General features: G+C 43.4%; 1 protein-coding gene across 2 annotated transcripts in view; it reads right to left on the bottom strand.

Annotated features, from left to right (window-relative positions):
- Positions 1–18,808, bottom strand: part of EDNRA (endothelin receptor type A) — a 114,268-nt gene that overhangs the window by 90,038 nt on the left and 5,422 nt on the right. For both annotated transcript variants that reach the window (XM_073576239.1, XM_073576238.1), the window contains exon 2: positions 17,821–18,263. In XM_073576239.1, coding sequence (XP_073432340.1) covers positions 17,821–18,204 — 384 coding nt within the window. In that variant the 5' untranslated portion in view covers positions 18,205–18,263. The remainder of the gene's footprint in view (positions 1–17,820; positions 18,264–18,808) is intronic.

Raw genomic sequence — 18,808 nt, 5'->3', positions numbered from 1 at the left:
GCAGTCAAAGGGGAATTAACTGTGAGGGAGAATATCGATAGGGGAGGAGAGGTAATTTTGAACCATAGTTGACAACTGCTGTCTCCTGTCTGTTGCAATCGATTCAGTATTACCAGTCATGTGAGTGGTACTCGAGAAATCAGTCTACAACATGGTCATGAAACCCCTGTCTCCAACGCCACTTCGGCTGTATGCACCACAAACACCTCTTCCATGTTGCCCAGTATGGCTCGTGGTAGAACCTGCACCGCTGCTGTGTGCTGGGAATGCCTCTAACAAATGGTTTACCAGAGTTGCTTGTTTGTTCGCCAATATTAGCTCTAGGTTCTCCTGTGGCATGATGTTCTGTAATTTGCCTTTATTGCGTGGATTGAGGATGCTGGCCAACCAGTAGTCGTCATGCTTCATAATTTTGGCAATGCGGGGGTCCCTTTTTAGGATCCGCAAGAGATAATCACACATGTGGGCCAATGTTACAGGTGTCAATGATGCATTGCCAGTGGTGGGTGGAGGAGCACTTTCTGCCAAATCTACATCACTCCAGTCACGCACAAACCTGTACCTGACCTTGGCAAGCCAACATTTTCTCTTGCCCCCTGGGAAGCATCCTCCTCCCCAAAATAATCATCCCCCTCATCCTCTTCTTCCTCCACCTCGTCAAGGACAGTTCCCTGAGCAGACAATGCCTGACTGTCATCAAGGCTTCCCTCCTACTCCTCCTCTTCCTCCGCTGCAGATGCCTGATCCTTAATGTGCATCAAAGTTTGCATGAGCAGACGCATAATTGGGATGCTCATGCTTATGATGGCATTGTCTGTGCTTACCAGCTGTGTGCATTCCTCAAAACACTGAAGGACTTTACAGAGGTCTTTCAGCTTAGACCACTGCACACCCAACAACTCGATGTCTGCCCTCAAACTGCCTGCCCATGTATCCTCCCACAAATGCATTACAGCCTGCCTCTGTTTGCACAGCCTCTCAACCATGTGCATGGTGGAGTTCCACCTTGTTGCAACGTCTATGATTAGGCGGTGCTTGGGGAGGTGGAGCGATCGCTGCAGCCTCTGCATACGACTGGAGTCTACAGGCGAGCGACGCATGTGCGAGCACAGTCTTCACACCTTATGGAGCAGGGCTGGTAACTCCGGATAATTATTTATGAAGCACTGAACCACATGATTCAAGGTGTGAGGCAGGCAAGTTATGTGTCTGAGTTTTGCCAGGGCTATGGCTGCCACAAAATTATGTCCATTATCACTGACTACTTTGCCTGGCTCAAGATGTAGACTGCCCAGCCATGACTCAGTTTCTCACTGCAAGAAGTCGGCCAGTACCTCCACGGTGTGTCTGTTGTCGCCCAAATACATAATCTTTAAAACAGCCTGCTGAAGCTTGCCACTAGCTGTTCGACAGTGGGACACCTAATGTGCAACACTGGCAGCTGCGGATGGAGTGCTCATGCGACTGTGCTCTGTCGACGAGCTTTCGCTTCTGGAGGAAGAGGAGGAGGGTCGAACGCCTACAGCCAACTGTTGCCTATACCGTGGGCTAGGCTGCACTGTCCCACCGCCGCTGTCCCCTGTGGACCCTGCATCCACCACATTCACCCAGTGCGCAGTGATGGACATGTAATGGCCCTGGCCATGCCTACTGGCCCATGCATCTGTTGTGAGGTGCACCTTTCCCCTCACTGATTGTTTGAGTGCATGGACAATGCGGTCTTTCACATGAAGGTGGAGGGCAGGGATGGCTTTTCGAGAAAAGAAGTGCCGACTGGGTAGGTCATAGCGTGGGACAGCGTAGGCCATGAGCTCTCGAAACGCTGGGCTTTCAACCAAGCGGAAGGGCATCATCTCTAATGAGATCAGTTTGGCAATGTAGGTGTTCAAAGCCAGTGTACACTAGGGTGACCGGATCTCATATGGGGGGGAAAAAATGTCAGAATCTTGTTCGTCTGGACCCCACAAAACGATTCCCCTTTCCAGATATTGAGATAGCCAAAATTTGAGCTCGATCAAACGACGTTAACCAGTGCCGCTCGTCGCTCAAAGTTTGAAAAAATCCAAATTGAGGTATTTTAAGATTTAGGTATTTTGCATAGTCTGTTAGACTATAAAGAATGTGACAACAACATTGCAGAAATAGCCCTGACCAAATTTTCGAACCATTTGTGGTATTTGAATGCAGAGTTGGTGGGATTATCGTTTTTTGATCCCACCATTACAGACAATGAAAAGTTGTTAATGGCTAATAAATTGCTCAGTAGCACAGATGAACCATCAGAGCACGCTAACCTACATGAGTTGATAATTTTACATAGTTATCTAATCTATTCTAGAGCTTTTGTTAAAGTAGTTTTTGAAACGTCAGAATATAATGCTCGGCATTTGCTTACAACTTGCAGGACATATTGCTTTTGTTCTTCATCTTTTGTCAGAAGGTCGTTAAAGTCAGTTACTTCCTACCTCTTTTAATTTTTCTTTCCTAACTTTTGGATTTACAACCCTAGCGTGCTCTGATGGTTCACCTGTGCTACTGAGCAATTTATTAGCCATTAACAACTTTTCATTGTCTGTAATGGTGGGATCAAAAAACGATAATCCCACCAACTCTGCATTCAAATACCACAAATAGTTCGAAAATTTGGTCAGGGCTATTTCTGCAATGTTGTTGTCACATTCTTTATAGTCTAACAGACTATGCAAAATACCTAAATCTTAAAATACCTCAAATTGGATTTTTTCAAACTTTGAGCGACGAGCGGCACGGGTTAACGTCGTTTGATCGAGCTCAAATTTTGGCTATCTCAATATCTGGAAAGGGGAATCGTTTTGTGGGGTCCAGACGGACAAAATTCCGACATCGATTTTTTGCGGTCACCCTAGTGTACACAGATGAGAGGATGAGTACTTTCTTGTCCTACTCAGAGTCTCTGCTAGGGTGAGCTGGACTTGAGAGCTGCATATGGTGGAACTAGCAGTGGACATGGCGGACTGAGAGGGGGTTGGTGATGGTGATGGTGGTGATCATTGCCTAGATTCAGTCTTTCACTGGAAAAACATTGTGATTCCCTGACTGCTTTGGCCTTGCGACGACACCTCAACATTTCTTGCTGGTGGTGTGCTAACCAGTGGGCTTACAGTGGGGGAAGCGATGTAGCGTTGCTGGCTACCTTCAGTCGGAGCAGGTGCACGTGTGCTACCTGAGGTTTTGCAGTCCGTCCACGCTTGCAAGTGCATGTTGTTTACATGCAACTGGTATTCAAATTTCTGAGATTTTTCCCTCGGCTAAAGGTCCTTCCGCACTTCTTACAGATAACCCTTGCCTCATCAATAGGATTTTGGTCGAAAAAGTGCCACACTGCACTCTTCCTACTATGGGAAAAATTTTCAGGACTTGCACGCTGTGCTAATTTGACCGTCTGGCCAAGCTGTCCTGCAACTCTTTTTGTTTTTTTAACACGTTTTTGGACTGCTACGGGCCTGCCAGATAACTGCAGCTGCGATGTTGATGCCTGCTGCGGATCCTCCTTCTCTTCTGGGCTATTGCCAGGGGCACCCTCTTTCCCCAATGGATGCCTATCCGGGTCAACAACTGGGTAATCCATCACTTCCTCTTCAATTTCATCTGCACCTTCTTCTGTGTCACCGTGTAAGGTGGTATAGTATGCGGGAAGGGGCACCTGAGCTTCATCAGGGTCAGAATATGGCTCAGTAGACTGCGAGCGCAATGCAGTGCTCTGGGTGAATGTACCAGCAGAATCATATAGCACTGGCTGTGCATCAGTGCACTCCATGTCATATTCATCTTGGACTGGGGAATTCACTTGATAACTTAGGCATGGTATGTGAAAAGAGCTCCAGGGAGTAATCTGAAGTGTGGCCTGCCGCATCCTTCACTTTTGGTGGGGGTGAAGGACACGAGGAAAGGTGTTGTTCCTGACCAGGAGCCTGCACTGATGACTCAGTGCTTGCAGTTTTTGAAACTTCAGAAGAGGAGGCAATAGAGCTGGAGGCTGTTTCGGCAATGTAAGCCAAAACCTGTTCCTGATGCTCCGGCTTTAGAAGCTGTTTACCTACTCCCAGAAAAGGGAGCCTTCCAGGCCTTCTGGAGCCAGACGATGACGCAGGCTCAACATCTCCTGCCTTAGGTGCTATCGTGCTTTTGGCACTACCAGCAGATGCACCACCACCATCAGTACCAGCTGGCCCCCCCGCTCACGTCCGCAGCCTCTTCCACCATACTTCCTCATGTTTGGGAAAATGTACCAAAAATACCAGCAGATATATGGCACTTTATGAGGAGCGTACAGCTGTATATGGTGTAGGGAAAAATTTAAATCTCCGTATATATTTCCGGAGTCACACACAGATGCTCTCTCAGTATGGATTTCACCATAATACAAACAGCAGATATACGGTACTGTATCAGAAGCGTACAGCGGTATACGGTGCAGGGAAAATTTTAAATCTCCGTATATATTTCCAGAGTCACACACAGACGCTCACTCAGTATGTATTTGAGCGTAATACAAACAGCAGATATACGGCACTGTATGAGGAGCGTACAGCTGTATACGGTGTAGGGGAAAATTTAAATCTCCGTATTTATTTCCGGAGTCACACACAGATAGTCAGCATGTATTTGTCCGTTATACCAGCCAGTACACGGTAGTGTGTGAGGAGCGTACAGCTCTATACAGTGTGGGAAAAAATGAACGGTCGGTAACTGTGCAGAAAAAAAGAATAAAAGTATTAGTGCTGTGTAAAAAGCAGTCTGCACAGCAGTGTACACACAGCAATACAGCTATCAGGCAGCCTAATAACCAGCGCTGCTGCTCACAAGAAAATCCTCCCCATCACTGCACACTAACTTTACAGCACAACTGCTATCAGCACAAGCACATAAGAACTTTTTCTATCTAACTCTCTCCCTACTGATAAACAGCAACCTCTCCCTACTGTTAAGATCGGCAGAAGTAAAATGGAGGTCGGCGGTCAGGGCTTAAATAGATAATATGACTCCCCACAAAGCAAGCCAATCACTGCAATGCCCTTCTCTACGATGGTGGTGGACGCTGCACATGTCATCTTGTTGCCCACAGTGTACGTCTTTACTCATTGGCTGAAAAAAAGGCACCTGCAAGCATTCTGGGAAATCCGACTTTGTCGCTCGTTTTGCCGACCGCATGGCCGACTTCACGCTATGGTCGGGTTTCGGTCGGCGAAACCCGACTTTGGCATAAGTCGGCGACTTATGAATCTGGCCGACCTGTTTCGCTCAACTCTAGTTGCCATATTTGTGCAATGGTCTGGTTAGAAGAGACCTAAAGTTACTAGCAAAATAGACCTTAGAGATATCTATATCATGTCTATCTGGCTTACTTTTTTAACATAGTCAAGGTAATACATAACTAAATTAACAAATCAAATGTGAGAATAGTCAACGGAAATGATGCAATTTGCATATTTGTACAGATTACATTTCCTTTTGAGACATTGTGAACGCTTATTATTTCTGTTTTGCAAATGCTCACGTTGTGGGAAAGTGGTTTACTATCATCAGAACAAAAGTGTCTTTAGTTACAGAAGTATCTAATACCCACAGTTTTGGTGTAAAGGTCCTGGGATATTCTGAATCACTAACTGATAGAATAGATGTTTTCACAGATCAAATATGAGAACTGATGGGTCATGAAGATAAAATTTAGCTGATCATGTTATGGGCAAATAAAACACATGTGGGAATTCAGTTAGGTCATTTTATCTTTGAACAATGTGTATTATGCCCACTCACTTTCACCGTAGACAGCAGTCCTTTCATATTGAAAAAATGTGTTATTCAAACAAGTCTCAAAGAGAAGAAATAAAGGAAAAAATTCTGGTTACTCAATTTCAGATTTTTTCGTATCACATTTTTATAATTTGTAGAAATGTTTTTCTTTGTTTAGTTTATATACAGTGAATATAAAAAGCCTAAACACCCGTGTGAAAATGTCAGGGTTTTGCCATAAAAAAAATCCCAACAAGAATAATTACAGACCTTTACCACCTTTAGTGTCACCCATAATCTGTACGAATCCATTGAGAAACAAACTGAAATCATTTTCAAGGGAGAAATAAAAGTAAAAAAACTAAAATAAATTAGTTGCATTAGTGTGAACACAGTCTTAAAATTGGGGATGTGATTGTATTCAGAATTAGCCAATCACATTTAAAAACATCTTATATAGGTGTTAGCTGCCATCATTTACTATGATTCTGATTTTCTGAGAAAATTGGTTAAGGAAACTGCCAAAAGGCCTACAGCAATATTAAAGGAGCTGCAGGAATTTCTGGAAAGTACTGGTTTTGTACTGCATGTCACAACAATCTCCCATATTCTTCTTATGTCTGTGAGATAGGGTGACAAGGCAGAATTGTTTTTTTTTACAAAGAAAAATGTTCAAGTCAGGCTATGTTTTCCCAAAACCTACATCAAGCCTGCCAAAAACAAGTAGAAAACAACACTGTGCATCACCAAAAGAACACCATACCCCAAGTGAAGCATTAAGGAGGCAGTATTATGCTTTGGGGCTTTTTTGGCAGTTTGAACTTGGGCTTTCGTCAAAGCGGAGGTGAATAAATTTTGGGGCAGAAGCTTCAGGCCTCTACTAACAATCTGAAGATGAATTTCACCTTTCAGCACAACAGTGGCAGTAAGCATATCTCCAAATCAAAAGAATAACTTTGTCAGATAAAAATCAAAATTTTGGAATGGCCAAGCTAGAGCCCAGACCTGAATCCAAATGAAAATCTGTGGGTTGACTTGAAGATGGATGTACACAGGAGATGGACTTGCAATCTGACAGATTTGGAGCACTACTTCAAGGAAGAGTGAGCAAAGATTTCCAATTCTAGATGGAGCATGTTGATAGACTCGTACTCAAATGACTGAATACTGTCATAAATTCAAAGGGTACTTCAACAAAGTGTTAGTTTTGGCATGTGCATATTAATGCAGCTGCATTATTTTAATTCATTATTTTTCTTTTTCATTTTAAATGTCATGAGGATGCCTCTCTAATAACTAGAGTGGAGAATGACTACAAATAATCACTTTCTGGCTAATGTCCTCCATTCAATCTTTCTCTCTGCCTAGGCATCTGATAGCAGGCCTATCACCATATAAGCATTTCTGTTTGCTATTAGTTTGTTATCTGCTTGCTATATCTGGTTTAGGCAATCTAATAGTCCTTTACATGAGCGGACCGGCGGCATGATATGATATGTTCCTGATTATCTTGCAGTGTGAATGCAAGTTAAGGCTATGTCAAAATCTCATATGAGCCTTGTCTGATTACATTATGAGTATTTCCTGACATACAAATTCAAAGGAGCCTCCAATGTATGCCATTGTATGGCCGTACAGAAACGAAAGTCAATAACCAGCCCCAATGTAAAAAAAAATGGTGGGTTACTGAATAACAGTGCCTACAAAATTAAAGAAAAATTATGCCAATGCATACGATCCAAATGGAGGCCAAAATGACATCAGATGAGTGTGTTGGCAGTTTTTCTGTTGCACATGCCAAATCTAATAGATAAAAACTATGTAAATATATGGGCTGATTCATCTAATAGTTTACACCAGAAATCTGGAATAAAAGTGATAAACTGTTAAACACTTAAATGATGTGCCTTTTGAAGGTTACATCAGTTTTGCCATTTTTTTAAAAAAAATGAGCTATAGTTAGAAGGATGGGGTGTGCCTAAGCCAGGCGAAAAATATTCATTACAATTTCTGCCACAAAAGTGGTGTAAATTCTGAGAGAAATTAACTTCAGCCATATGGAGTACATTTCAAATGCAACTACAGCAAATTGCTCTTAGGATAAAAATATATATGTTTTTGCCTAGGTCTGTGTATTTGCAGAACGGAAATGAATGCTCATTAATTGATTATTGGCTCATCTAAATGACCACAAATCTGACTTACTGACTTACTTCTGTTCACAGACCATGAAAGCCTAACTTTACCCAATAAGCTTGACCCTTTATGTGTCTTGCATTATGTGTCATGTACTTTATGCATATGTGTCACTTTATCTGTCATGCATTAACTTTAGTAATCAAGTTAATGTTTCCCCAAATTATAGACATGATATACTTATTAGTAGGTTTTAGAAAAATTGACGTCATAAAAGTCACATTTGGGATCCAGCAGTCATCTCCACACTCCCCATGTTTACCACAAACGGGTTCCCATTTTCACCTAAGTATAAAAAAACTTATGGAAATCTATAAGTCCTAAAAAATATTGTTTTAAAATCAGCCAAAAATTTTTTCCAGAAATTTGACATATTGGTTAAAAGCACTGATTTGTATCATATACAGCTTGTGTCGCAAATTTACATTGAATCAATTTCTAATTGGCCAAAAATAGTTCCATGCTTATCAAGCTTAAGTGATATTTGCTTTTAATTCCTAGAACTAGAATGAAAATCGGATAACGCATAGACTGGGTGTGACTGGGCAGAGGACTATAACAGGTCTTGCATTGTATGTTACAAGGCTTAATAGAATGTGATCTCCAAGCTTGCTAGTAATGATATTTGACCTGCCACTTGTAGAAAGTTCAAGAGAACTTCCTCTGTCAAATGATCCTTCTGTCAATGACTACAATGACTAGAGTTAGAAATTAATGAAAACAATTCCTGCAGCTACAAAGTAATGATGTGAAATTCTTACTGCATAGCACAGATCTTTCTAGGAATTCTCAGTCACGGCAAGCAGTGCATAGGTTCAATCCAAGATCACCTTGTATTTCATATAGAATAATGAATTATGATTTAAACATTGAACTTTATGTCTTATTTTTTTAGAAATATTGCATTATTTATTTAAATTTGCACCATTAATTTGAATTTGATACCGATCAGTTTAAATGTAGAGGGCCAGTTGTTCCTAATGCCCTGTCCAAATTTGCTTTCACATTTATGTTTTTTGATCCATTTGAGCAAAAAATGGAAATAAAATGCTCAGTTACAGGACCCATTCAAATATCCAAATGTTTTTTGCTCTTTGCTTTTATTTCCTAGAACTAGAAAGAAAATCAGATAATTTACAGACTTGTATCTATCTCGGGGCCACCTCATGATTTAGTTGATAATGTGCTTCCTTGGAAATGAAGAACTAATTAAACAACTTTAGAAGGAACCTGTCATGTCCTAAAAACACTGTCTGCCTACAGATATGGGATTAATCCTCAGGTTAATAGCATTTGAAAACAAGGCCACCGGAGAATAATGAACTTCATTCTTCCCGGCAGCCTCTGGCTTTCAGTCTTAGAGGCAGAGCCGGCCCGGCTTCAGTCACCACTCAGTACCTAGTGAGCGGTGGCTTTAAGTTTCCCCCGGTACTAACTGATAGCTGGCTCTGCAGTAATACATTGCAGAGATTGATTTCAATCAATGGGCCAGGTCGTTCTTACAGCTGCTGTTCCCTATGAACTGAACGGCGATTGAAACCACATTGGGTGTGCTTCTAAGACTGAGTTCATTTCAAAAGTTCACTTATTATTGCTTCCACAGTTGATTTCATCACACCAAGCTGCTTGCCTATTGCAGATTCAGCCTTCCCAGCCTGTAGCAGGGCTGCAATTTTGTTTCTGGTGTCCTTCGACCGCTCTTTGGTCTTCACCATAGTGGAGTTTGGAGTGTGACTGTTTGAGGTTGTGGACAGGTGTCTCTTATACTGATAACAAGATCAAACAGGTGCCATTACTACAGGTAATGAGTGGAGGACAGAGGAGCCTCTTAAAGAAGAAGTTACAGATCTGTGACAGACAGAAATCTTGCATGTTTTTAGGTGACTAAATACTTATTCTCCACCATAATTTGCAAAATAAATCTTGCCAAATCAGACAAGGTGATTTTCTGGATTTGTTTTCTCATTTTGACTCTCATAGCTGTGGTCTACCTATGATGTCAATTACAGGCCTCTCTCATCTTTTTAAGTGGGAGAACTTGCCCAATTGGTGGCTGACTAAATACTTTTTTTCCTCACTATATCTCATATAAAAGTCCCAATGGTCTAATAAAGTACTTTTTGATTTTTTTCTTGTCCTTGATTGTGATAAACTCCGGCTCTTTGTGATCACTGGATTGTATCAGAATAGAGCTGGATGATAGAAAATCAAACTATTTAATAAACAAAGCCTTCCTTTCAATAACTTTTATAAACATATGAAGATGTGAAATCACTAAGATGAGCAAAGAATTGGATATTGGCAGCACCGTGTTTGAGATATTACAAATCATCATAAATATTATGTACACAGAGAAAAAAAAAAGAAAAAAGAGAACATAGCTGAACATAAGGGGCTGTAATAAATATGAGTCTGACATTGCAGCTGATGCCCTGTGAAAATGATCTCCATATGCTGGGTGAATGTTAACCTAATACAGATGTGACCTCTGGGACCTCGTATACTGACATGATGTTTTGTCATTTGCTCAGATGCGAACTGATACTACTATGGCCAAAATCGTGATTACTATAAACATTCTGATTGCATTCTTACAGAAACAGATATGGGACCCTGCAAAGAAAATGAATGACGTACTCATCATTACTACTTCTTCCATTTTCCTGCAGTCAAAACTATTAGGGCATTTATCTCTAACAGTTGTGAACCACTTTAAACTAATTTCTGTGCTTTGAAGGAATAGCAGTTTCCATAGTAAGCAGTGGAAGCCACCATCATCCTGTTATTCTTTGTGATTATTGCTCCAAAAAATAGGTTTCAAAAGTCTTCATTCCTGTGCAAAATTTTATTTCAATAGGCCTTCTTCAATCTTAAGGATCTCTCCACTTTGAGAGTTGAGACAAAACATATATCGCACACCTATTTCTATGAGATCCACAGATATCACTTGCTTTTAACAGTCATAGCAGCAGATTATATCTGTACCTGTATCTGCAATTCAAGACATACCATAGATGGTGTTTATCAACAGTAAAAGTAGAGAAAAACAGATAAAAAAGTGTTCTGCTATAGGCTTAAAACTATATGACGCAAGATTTTAAACAAATAACAACAACATATCTGCAGAAATTGTCTATGGAAGTGCAGGAGATAAGCAATGAATTTACTGCTGAATTATTAGTATTTAACTTTATTGGTAAAAAAAACACATTGCTGGTATAAGCTTTAGGTATAAGCAACTTTTCCGAAGAGGAGTCTTAGGCTGAGTTCACACGTGGCGTTTTTTTCGCGTTTCCGCGGCGGTTTTGCCGCGAAAAATAAGCATCCCATGCATTCCTATGGGATTCCGCAATGCTGTGCTAATGCTGCGGTTTTTACCGCGGCGGAATCGCTTCGCGGTAAAAACCGCAGCATGCTCATTAATTTGCGGAATCGCGGCGATCCCGCACCCATAGGAATGCATTGTTCCGCTTATTTCCCGCATGTGGCTGTGCACACCATGCGGAAAGTAAGCAGAACAATTGCGGATGGTACCCATGGTCCGGAGGAGAGAAGACTGTCCTCCAGGCTTTGGGTATCATATCCCTGTAAAAAATAGAATTTAAAATAAAAAATATTGTTATTCTCACCCTCCGACATCCCGCGCAGTCTTCCCGCTTCTCTTCACGCTCTCGTTCCCAGTAGTCCTTTGCGAAAATGCTCGCGATGACGTCCCTTCTCGCGGGATCGCGAAGTCTCGCGGTCATTCGCGAGACGTCACGATCCCGCGAGAACTGACGTCATCGCGGGCATTTTCGCAAAGGATTACTGGGAACGGATGCGCGGGACGTCGGAGGGTAAGAATAACACCATTTTTTATTTTTTTTTACACTCTATCTTTTACTACTGAGGCCGCATATGCGGCCTCAGTAGTAAAAAGTTGGTCACACTCGTCAAACACTATGTTTGACGAGTGTGACCAACCTGTCAATCAGTTCTCCAAGCGATGCTACAGATCGCTTGGAGAATGCTAGCATTTTGCAAGCTAATTACGCTTGCAAAATGCTAGTTTTTCCGCGGGAAAATCGCGGGAATTTAAAATGCGATTTTCCCGCGGACTGGAATTCCGGAATTCTCGCGGTAATTTCCGCGAGAGTTCCGGTACGTGTGCACTTAGCCTTAAAGAAAATCCAAAGGTTTATTCAGTTTTCCCTTTACTCAAAAGTGAAAACAGTTTAATTTGGTTTAGAACTCAGCACTTGTTTAGTTATGGATAAGACATTAGATTATAAGCTCGACTTGAACAACTACAGTATACTGTAACAAAATATGCTTTATATGAACAACTTTATTTAAAGGGAGTTAGTAAAAAATTGTGATACCTCAAAAGAGATGAAATCTTTATAAAAAGAGTAGGGAAAGTAGTGTAAATATAAGGGGGATGTTACTTGTATGCAGGGGTGAACCTAGCCTCTCTGCTGCCTGAGGCGAGCAGCAAAATGACGCCCTCCCCCGCACACAAAGTAGATTTTCATATCTATCCTGTAAAACTGAGTACAATAGTGGACATTTTGATTTAGATAAATAGAAAAAAAAAAAGGTGTCCAAACACAAGGATGTCAGCGCCATCACACACACATACAAGAACAACACAGAAGTATCCAGAACAAGGGTCATTAATGGCAATGGTAGGCCTGGCACAGGGCCGGACTGGGACAAAAATGCAGCCCTGCCACACAAATCCCACCAGCCCACAAACTATAGCACTCATCACCCCGATCAGTGAATTTTTGCTATACTTTGTCGTCCCCTCATCACTCTTATAGGAGTTATTTGAAGAGCCACATGTGAATGGCACTACAGTGCGTATGATTGACCACAGCTCCATTTACATGGTGCTCTTCAATGCTATGTTACCTAGGATCATAGGGGTCCCAGCGGTCAGATCCACAACAAAGTCATCCCCTATCCCCACATAATGCTCCATACAGTATTATGGGCCCCATATAATACTGCATACAGTATAATGGGCACCATATACTACTTCATACAGTGTAATGGGCCCCATATATTACTGCATACAGCATATTGGGCCCCATATAATGCTCCATACAGTATAATGGTCCCCATATATTACTTCATACAGTATAATGGTCCCCATATATTACTTCATACAGCATAATGGGCCCCATATATTTATTACTGCACACAATGTAATGGGCCCCATATAATTCTTCTCCCCAAGCCCCGCTGCTCTGGTCTCCTCAGTGTATTCTGATCCTCCGCACTGCTTGGCACAGGGACATCATTACCTTTACGTATATAATTGTCCACTTGGACTGATAGTAATAGTTATTTGTTTGTACCCTGTTGTCTGGGGCTGGCCCTCTTTATGGGGGTGCTCAGGGCATATGATTATACATTTTAAAGTGAAACTGAACTAAAAGTGGCCGCGCTTAAACACTGTGTAATAAATTTGCAAGCATACTGACAATGAAAGTGAAAGTAAAGACAGACATTACTCACTGTTACGGAGACTGGCTGTTGGTGATCATAGTACTCTTAAAATCATGAATGTTGAAAAGAAAAGTCTCACCACCCACAACTCACGCCCCCCGCCAGTCACGCCCCTTGCTCACCACGCTACTGTCCGGCGGCGCCATCGGCCGTGGCTGCCTGCCGCCCAGGGGGACGCGCTCCTTTGCTGGGAGCTGTTATTTTTTGCAAACGGGAGGACGCTCCCTGGTTTTTCTTTAGTTTTGAGACTTTTCTTTTCAACATTCATGATTTTAAGAGTACTATGATCACCAACAGCCAGTCTCCGTAACAGTGAGTAATGTCTGTCTTTAGTTTCACTTTCATTGTCAGTATGCTTGCAAATTTATTACACAGTGTTTAGGCGCGGCCACTTTTAGTTCAGTTTCAGTTGTGTTTTTTAGTGGCAGACAGCACACTTAATCTGCCAGGTGTGCCAGCAGCTTTTTTATTGACTGTGCATTTGTAGCGCCGGTGTGTGTTTGTTTCTTTTTACATTTTAAAGTGCTCCTCGGAGCTCCGCCGTGTACTCCTGTGTCCGCGGGAAAAGTAAGCTCCCAGCCGGGGCAGTATCTCTCTCAAAATCGGGACTGTCCCGCTGGGAGGTATGAATGCTCCCCACCATACACCTTGTACACGTATGGCTCCGCATACATCTTACACACACTGTTCCGCTTTTTATGCCTCGTACACACAGCTCCGTTCTGTAAACCTCGCACACACACGGCTCCATTCAGTACACACATGGCTCCACTCCGTAAACCTCGTACACCTTATACGCACGTAGCCATGCTCTGTAAACCTTGTACACAAATGGCTCTACTCCATAAACCTTATACACATGCGGTTCCGCTTCATACACCTCACACACATGCGGCACCGCTCAATACACAAACGTACGACTCCGCTCTGTATACCTCGTACACGTGCGGCTCTGCTCCGTACACCTCGCACACACGGCTCTGCTACACCCACATTGTAAACCCTCCCTGACCCCACAAATAAACTTCTCCTCATCCAGGATGATGAGAACCAGCACAGACAGCAGAGTCCTGCATAAACCAAGGGCTTATACTGGGTACTGGGGGAACATTATACTGTGTATGGGGGGGATGGCGGTACTGGGGGAACATTATACTGTGTGGGGGGGATGACGGTACTGGGGAACATTATACTGTGCGTGGGGGATGGCGGTACTGGGGGAACATTATACTGTGTATGGGGGGGATGTTGGTACTGGGGGAACATTATACTGTGTGGGGGATGGCAGTAATGTGGGAATATAATACTGTGTGGAAGGGTGACGGTAGTGGGGAACATTATACTGCCAGTGGGGACAGGAAAGGGACATTGCAATATGTGTTTTGTTACTTCCTGTTTTCCATACTTGGGTCATATGTATCTATCAGAGGAAAAGGAACAAAACGCTATGATTCTTAGAAAGTGACAACAAAAAAGCACCAAGATAGTCTCAGCTCTGAAAAGGTTACTTCCCCCTGTGCCCAGTAATGGGGAGCCTCTGGCACCGACCTCCACCTGCAGAGCCGCACTCCACATAGAGAATAATGGAGCCTCCGGCACAGACCTCCACCCGCAGAGCCGCACTCCACATAGAGAATAATGGAGCCTCCAGCACCGACCTCCAGCCGCAGAGCCACACTCCACATAGAGAATAATGGAGCCTCCAGCACCGACCTCCACCCGCAGAGCCCCACTCCACATAGAGAATAATGGAGCCTCCAGCACCGACCTCCACCTGCAGAGCCGCACTCCACATAGAGAATAATGGAGCCTCCAGCACCGACCTCCACCTGCAGAGCCGCACTCCACATAGAGAATAATAGAGCCTCCAGCACCGACCTCCACCCGCAGAGCCGCACTCCACATAGAGAATAATGGAGCCTCCAGCACCGACCTCCACCCGCAAAGAGCTGCACTCCACATAGAGAATAATGGAGCCTCCAGCACCTACCTCCACCTGCAGAGCCACACTCCACATAGAGAATAATGGAGCCTCCAGCACCTACCTCCACCCGCAGAGCCACACTCCACATAGAGAATAATGGAGCCTCCAGCACCGAACTCCACCCGCAGAGCCACACTCCACATAGAGAATAATGGAGCCTCCGGCACCGACCTCCACCCACAGAGCCGCACTCCACCTAGAGAATAATGGAGCCTCCGGCACAGACGTCCACCCGCAGAGCCGCACTCCACATAGAGAATAATGGAGCCTCCAGCACCGACCTCCACCCGCAGAGCCGCACTCCACATAGGGAATAATGGAGCCTCCAGCACCGACCTCCACCCGCAGAGCCCCACTCCACATAGAGAATAATGGTGCCTCCAGCACCGACCTCCACCTGCAGAGCCGCACTCCACATATATGGCTGCTCTGTGCGCACAGGACCTGTGATGAGGTCACATGAGGGGAGGAGTCAGGGGTCACATGATCAGGGGGCCCTTACTACTTCCCTCCTGTGACGATCAATTACAGCCTCTTGCACGACCGGCCGCAGGCAGCACCAGCGTGCAGACTCAGAGGCTAAATTGTAGGTGCTGCAGGTAGAGGAGCGCATAATGCCGCCCCCTGCTGCCTGCCGCTTCAGGAAGTCACTCAACTTGGCTCATTATAGCTGCGGCCCTGCTAGTATGCTGCGATCACAAGTGCCAAGGAGGTGACCCCTTCTTGTGTAATGCTCAGGAGGTGACCCATTTAGGTGTAGTGTTCAGGAAGTGGCACCTTTATGTGCAGTGCCCAGGAGGTGGACTCATTATATATAGTGCATCGGAGGGGGCCCCCTTATGTGTAGTGATCAGAAGGTGGCCCACTTATGTGTAGTGCCAAAGAGGTGACCCCTTCATATGCAGATCCTCGGTAACTCAATCATAACAGAATCACCAGCCACTCAGAAGGGCGTCGGCTGCCTTATATCCAGTCTGAAGTTCCTGATATCCAATCACAATCCACCTGATCAGGTGGTTGGTTCTTTCATCCAAATCAGCCTCACTACCTTCCTTCACCAGGAGAGGGAGATCCTCGGACACAAAAGGAGAATGAACAGATGAGCTCACAACACGGCCCCCTCATGTGTAGGGCCCACGAGTGTGGTCTCTTATGTGCAATGCCAAGGAGGTGGCCTCCTCATGTGTAGTGCTCAAGAGGTTGCCTCATTATGTGTACAGCCCAGAAAGTAGCCCCCTTTTGTGTATTGCCATGGAGGTCCCCCTCATGTTTAGTGCCCAAATGCTGGACCCCTCAAGTGTAGTGCCCAGGACCTTTTGCACTGAACACAATGCAGTGCTGGCTCTATTGCTCAAACAGGAAACCGCTAGAGCTGTCACTCAGGGCAAAGGTGAGAGGCTGTAAAATGTTTGGTATAGAAAGCCGTGGGCAAGGATATGAAATGGCCAGTCTCTGGGCACTTGTGATCATGTTGTTGGACTTCTTTATTATGCAGCCTTTCATAACCATCACCCAAGTTATACGTACATTAGTTTCTCTGTCCTCTCTTTAAAAAGTACTGTCACTTTTAAATAATTAAAATAAATGGGTTGTCTTATGAAGATAACCTCTGTTCATATCATATAAAACGGGGACTGCTCTTTACATTATGTAGAGATTTACTAAAGTGGCTGTTGTGCAATGCCACATTTTATGTCACTCTGGCCAGAGGTTCATTGAGAATAACAGCTGTGGGGTTAGGTAATCATGAAGTGATCAGTTGATCACAAAGATGACTTCCAGAGAAAAAGAAGTTTTCTAACAAGGCATAGAATTTATCACTGGAAATACAAGCTATGAGAACAATCTTTGTGTGACACAGCTAGAGCAGATCTCAGTGGGATCCTGCTATTAAAGGTTATCTTTTAAGAATCCAAAGGCCAGCTAAATAAGGATAAATCGCCACTGTCCGACCCTTGGCCATTATTTGACAACTGAGTGGCTCCATGAATCTGATGAATGGCCATATATTATGCTTCACAGAGAATAATCGTTAATATGACTGTTCTGTGCGCACAGAATATCATGGCTCTCAGCATAATCTATAATATTGACACATGACGATATGGTGCCAAGGACAATGATTTGTAAGCAAGTCTAAAAACCATTTCCCTCAGGAATGAGCATTTTGCTCACATATCAGGTGATTGGCAGTCCATTTAGACCGGCTGATAATTAGGAAATGAGCGTTCCTAGGATTGCTCATCCCTGATAATTGGTCGGGGTAAATGCACCCTTACCAAATTTTACATTTCTGTTTATTATATTGTAACAAGCAAGGAGGCACCCACTTACAATCATGGCTGAGAAGAGATCAAATATATCTGGCTTACCTTAAACACAACAATGGGAATGTCAATGACAATGTAGATAAGGTCTCCAAGCGCCAGGCTCGCTATCAGAGCATTTGGTCCATTCCTCATGCACTTGTTCTGGTAGATTATTCTGAGAAGAGTTGCGTTCCCAACCATCCCAATGATGAAAATAGCACAAGATAATGTGGTGTTTATGTACTTGAAGACATGGCTGATTTTAGTCCTCTGAGGACACCAGATAACAGAACTGTTTGGTCTCACTGATCGCTGAGAAAAGGTCCTGTTCATTGTGAAGTCAGCAGTGGTGTCAGTCCGATTGTGGAAGTAATCCCCAGCATTTTTACTGATAGCAAGTCCAGCCAATGCCAGCAGCACAATAACTCTCAGGATAACAGAACCCATGGCTTTTATTGTCCACAATCCCAGAGGAAGTCGGTTCTAGGGAACCTCCAACTGCTTACCTGGAACAGAAAACACAGACATGTTTTATACAGGGTCACAAGGAAAGTACAGGCCAAAATAATTAGCCACTTATCAAAATAAGGAAGGCTTCCACCCTTCCATTCATGCAATTCTTGTTGTGTTTGTATATGCTAATCCACACATCAGGTTGCCAGCCTTTTTTTATTCCTGGGCAACTGATCAAGAAATCACAGATAGACAACGTTTTTTACGCACTGAAAAAACGTAATGAATCATAAAGATCACAAGTGATACATGTCTACAGCCCGTAATATTGATAGAAAAACATAAGCAGAGTTTACGTCTAACTGTAAAAGTAACATTTTACAATCACTAGTCTCTGTACAAGCTCCTAAAGCTAAAAAAAAATAAGAACAATCACAGATGCATTTTTTTTTACAGACAATGAAAAAATAGGACCTATTTTTATAGACTTTCCTGAAAATTTTAACAGCTGCCAACCTGAGTGTTGGATGTGGTTATTTTCGGATTTGGCCACAGAGGATCAGGTGAGTTCCCCGGTGGGCCCCAGTGAAGGAGTGAG

The sequence above is a fragment of the Dendrobates tinctorius genome, unplaced genomic scaffold, assembly GCF_039654945.1.
Source record: "Dendrobates tinctorius isolate UK_male_01 unplaced genomic scaffold, ASM3965494v1 ptg000008l, whole genome shotgun sequence".
NCBI classification, from domain to species: domain Eukaryota; kingdom Metazoa; phylum Chordata; class Amphibia; order Anura; family Dendrobatidae; genus Dendrobates; species Dendrobates tinctorius.
The sequence above is the reverse complement of the archived record's forward strand: the minus strand, read 5'-3'. Positions and strand labels throughout refer to the sequence as shown.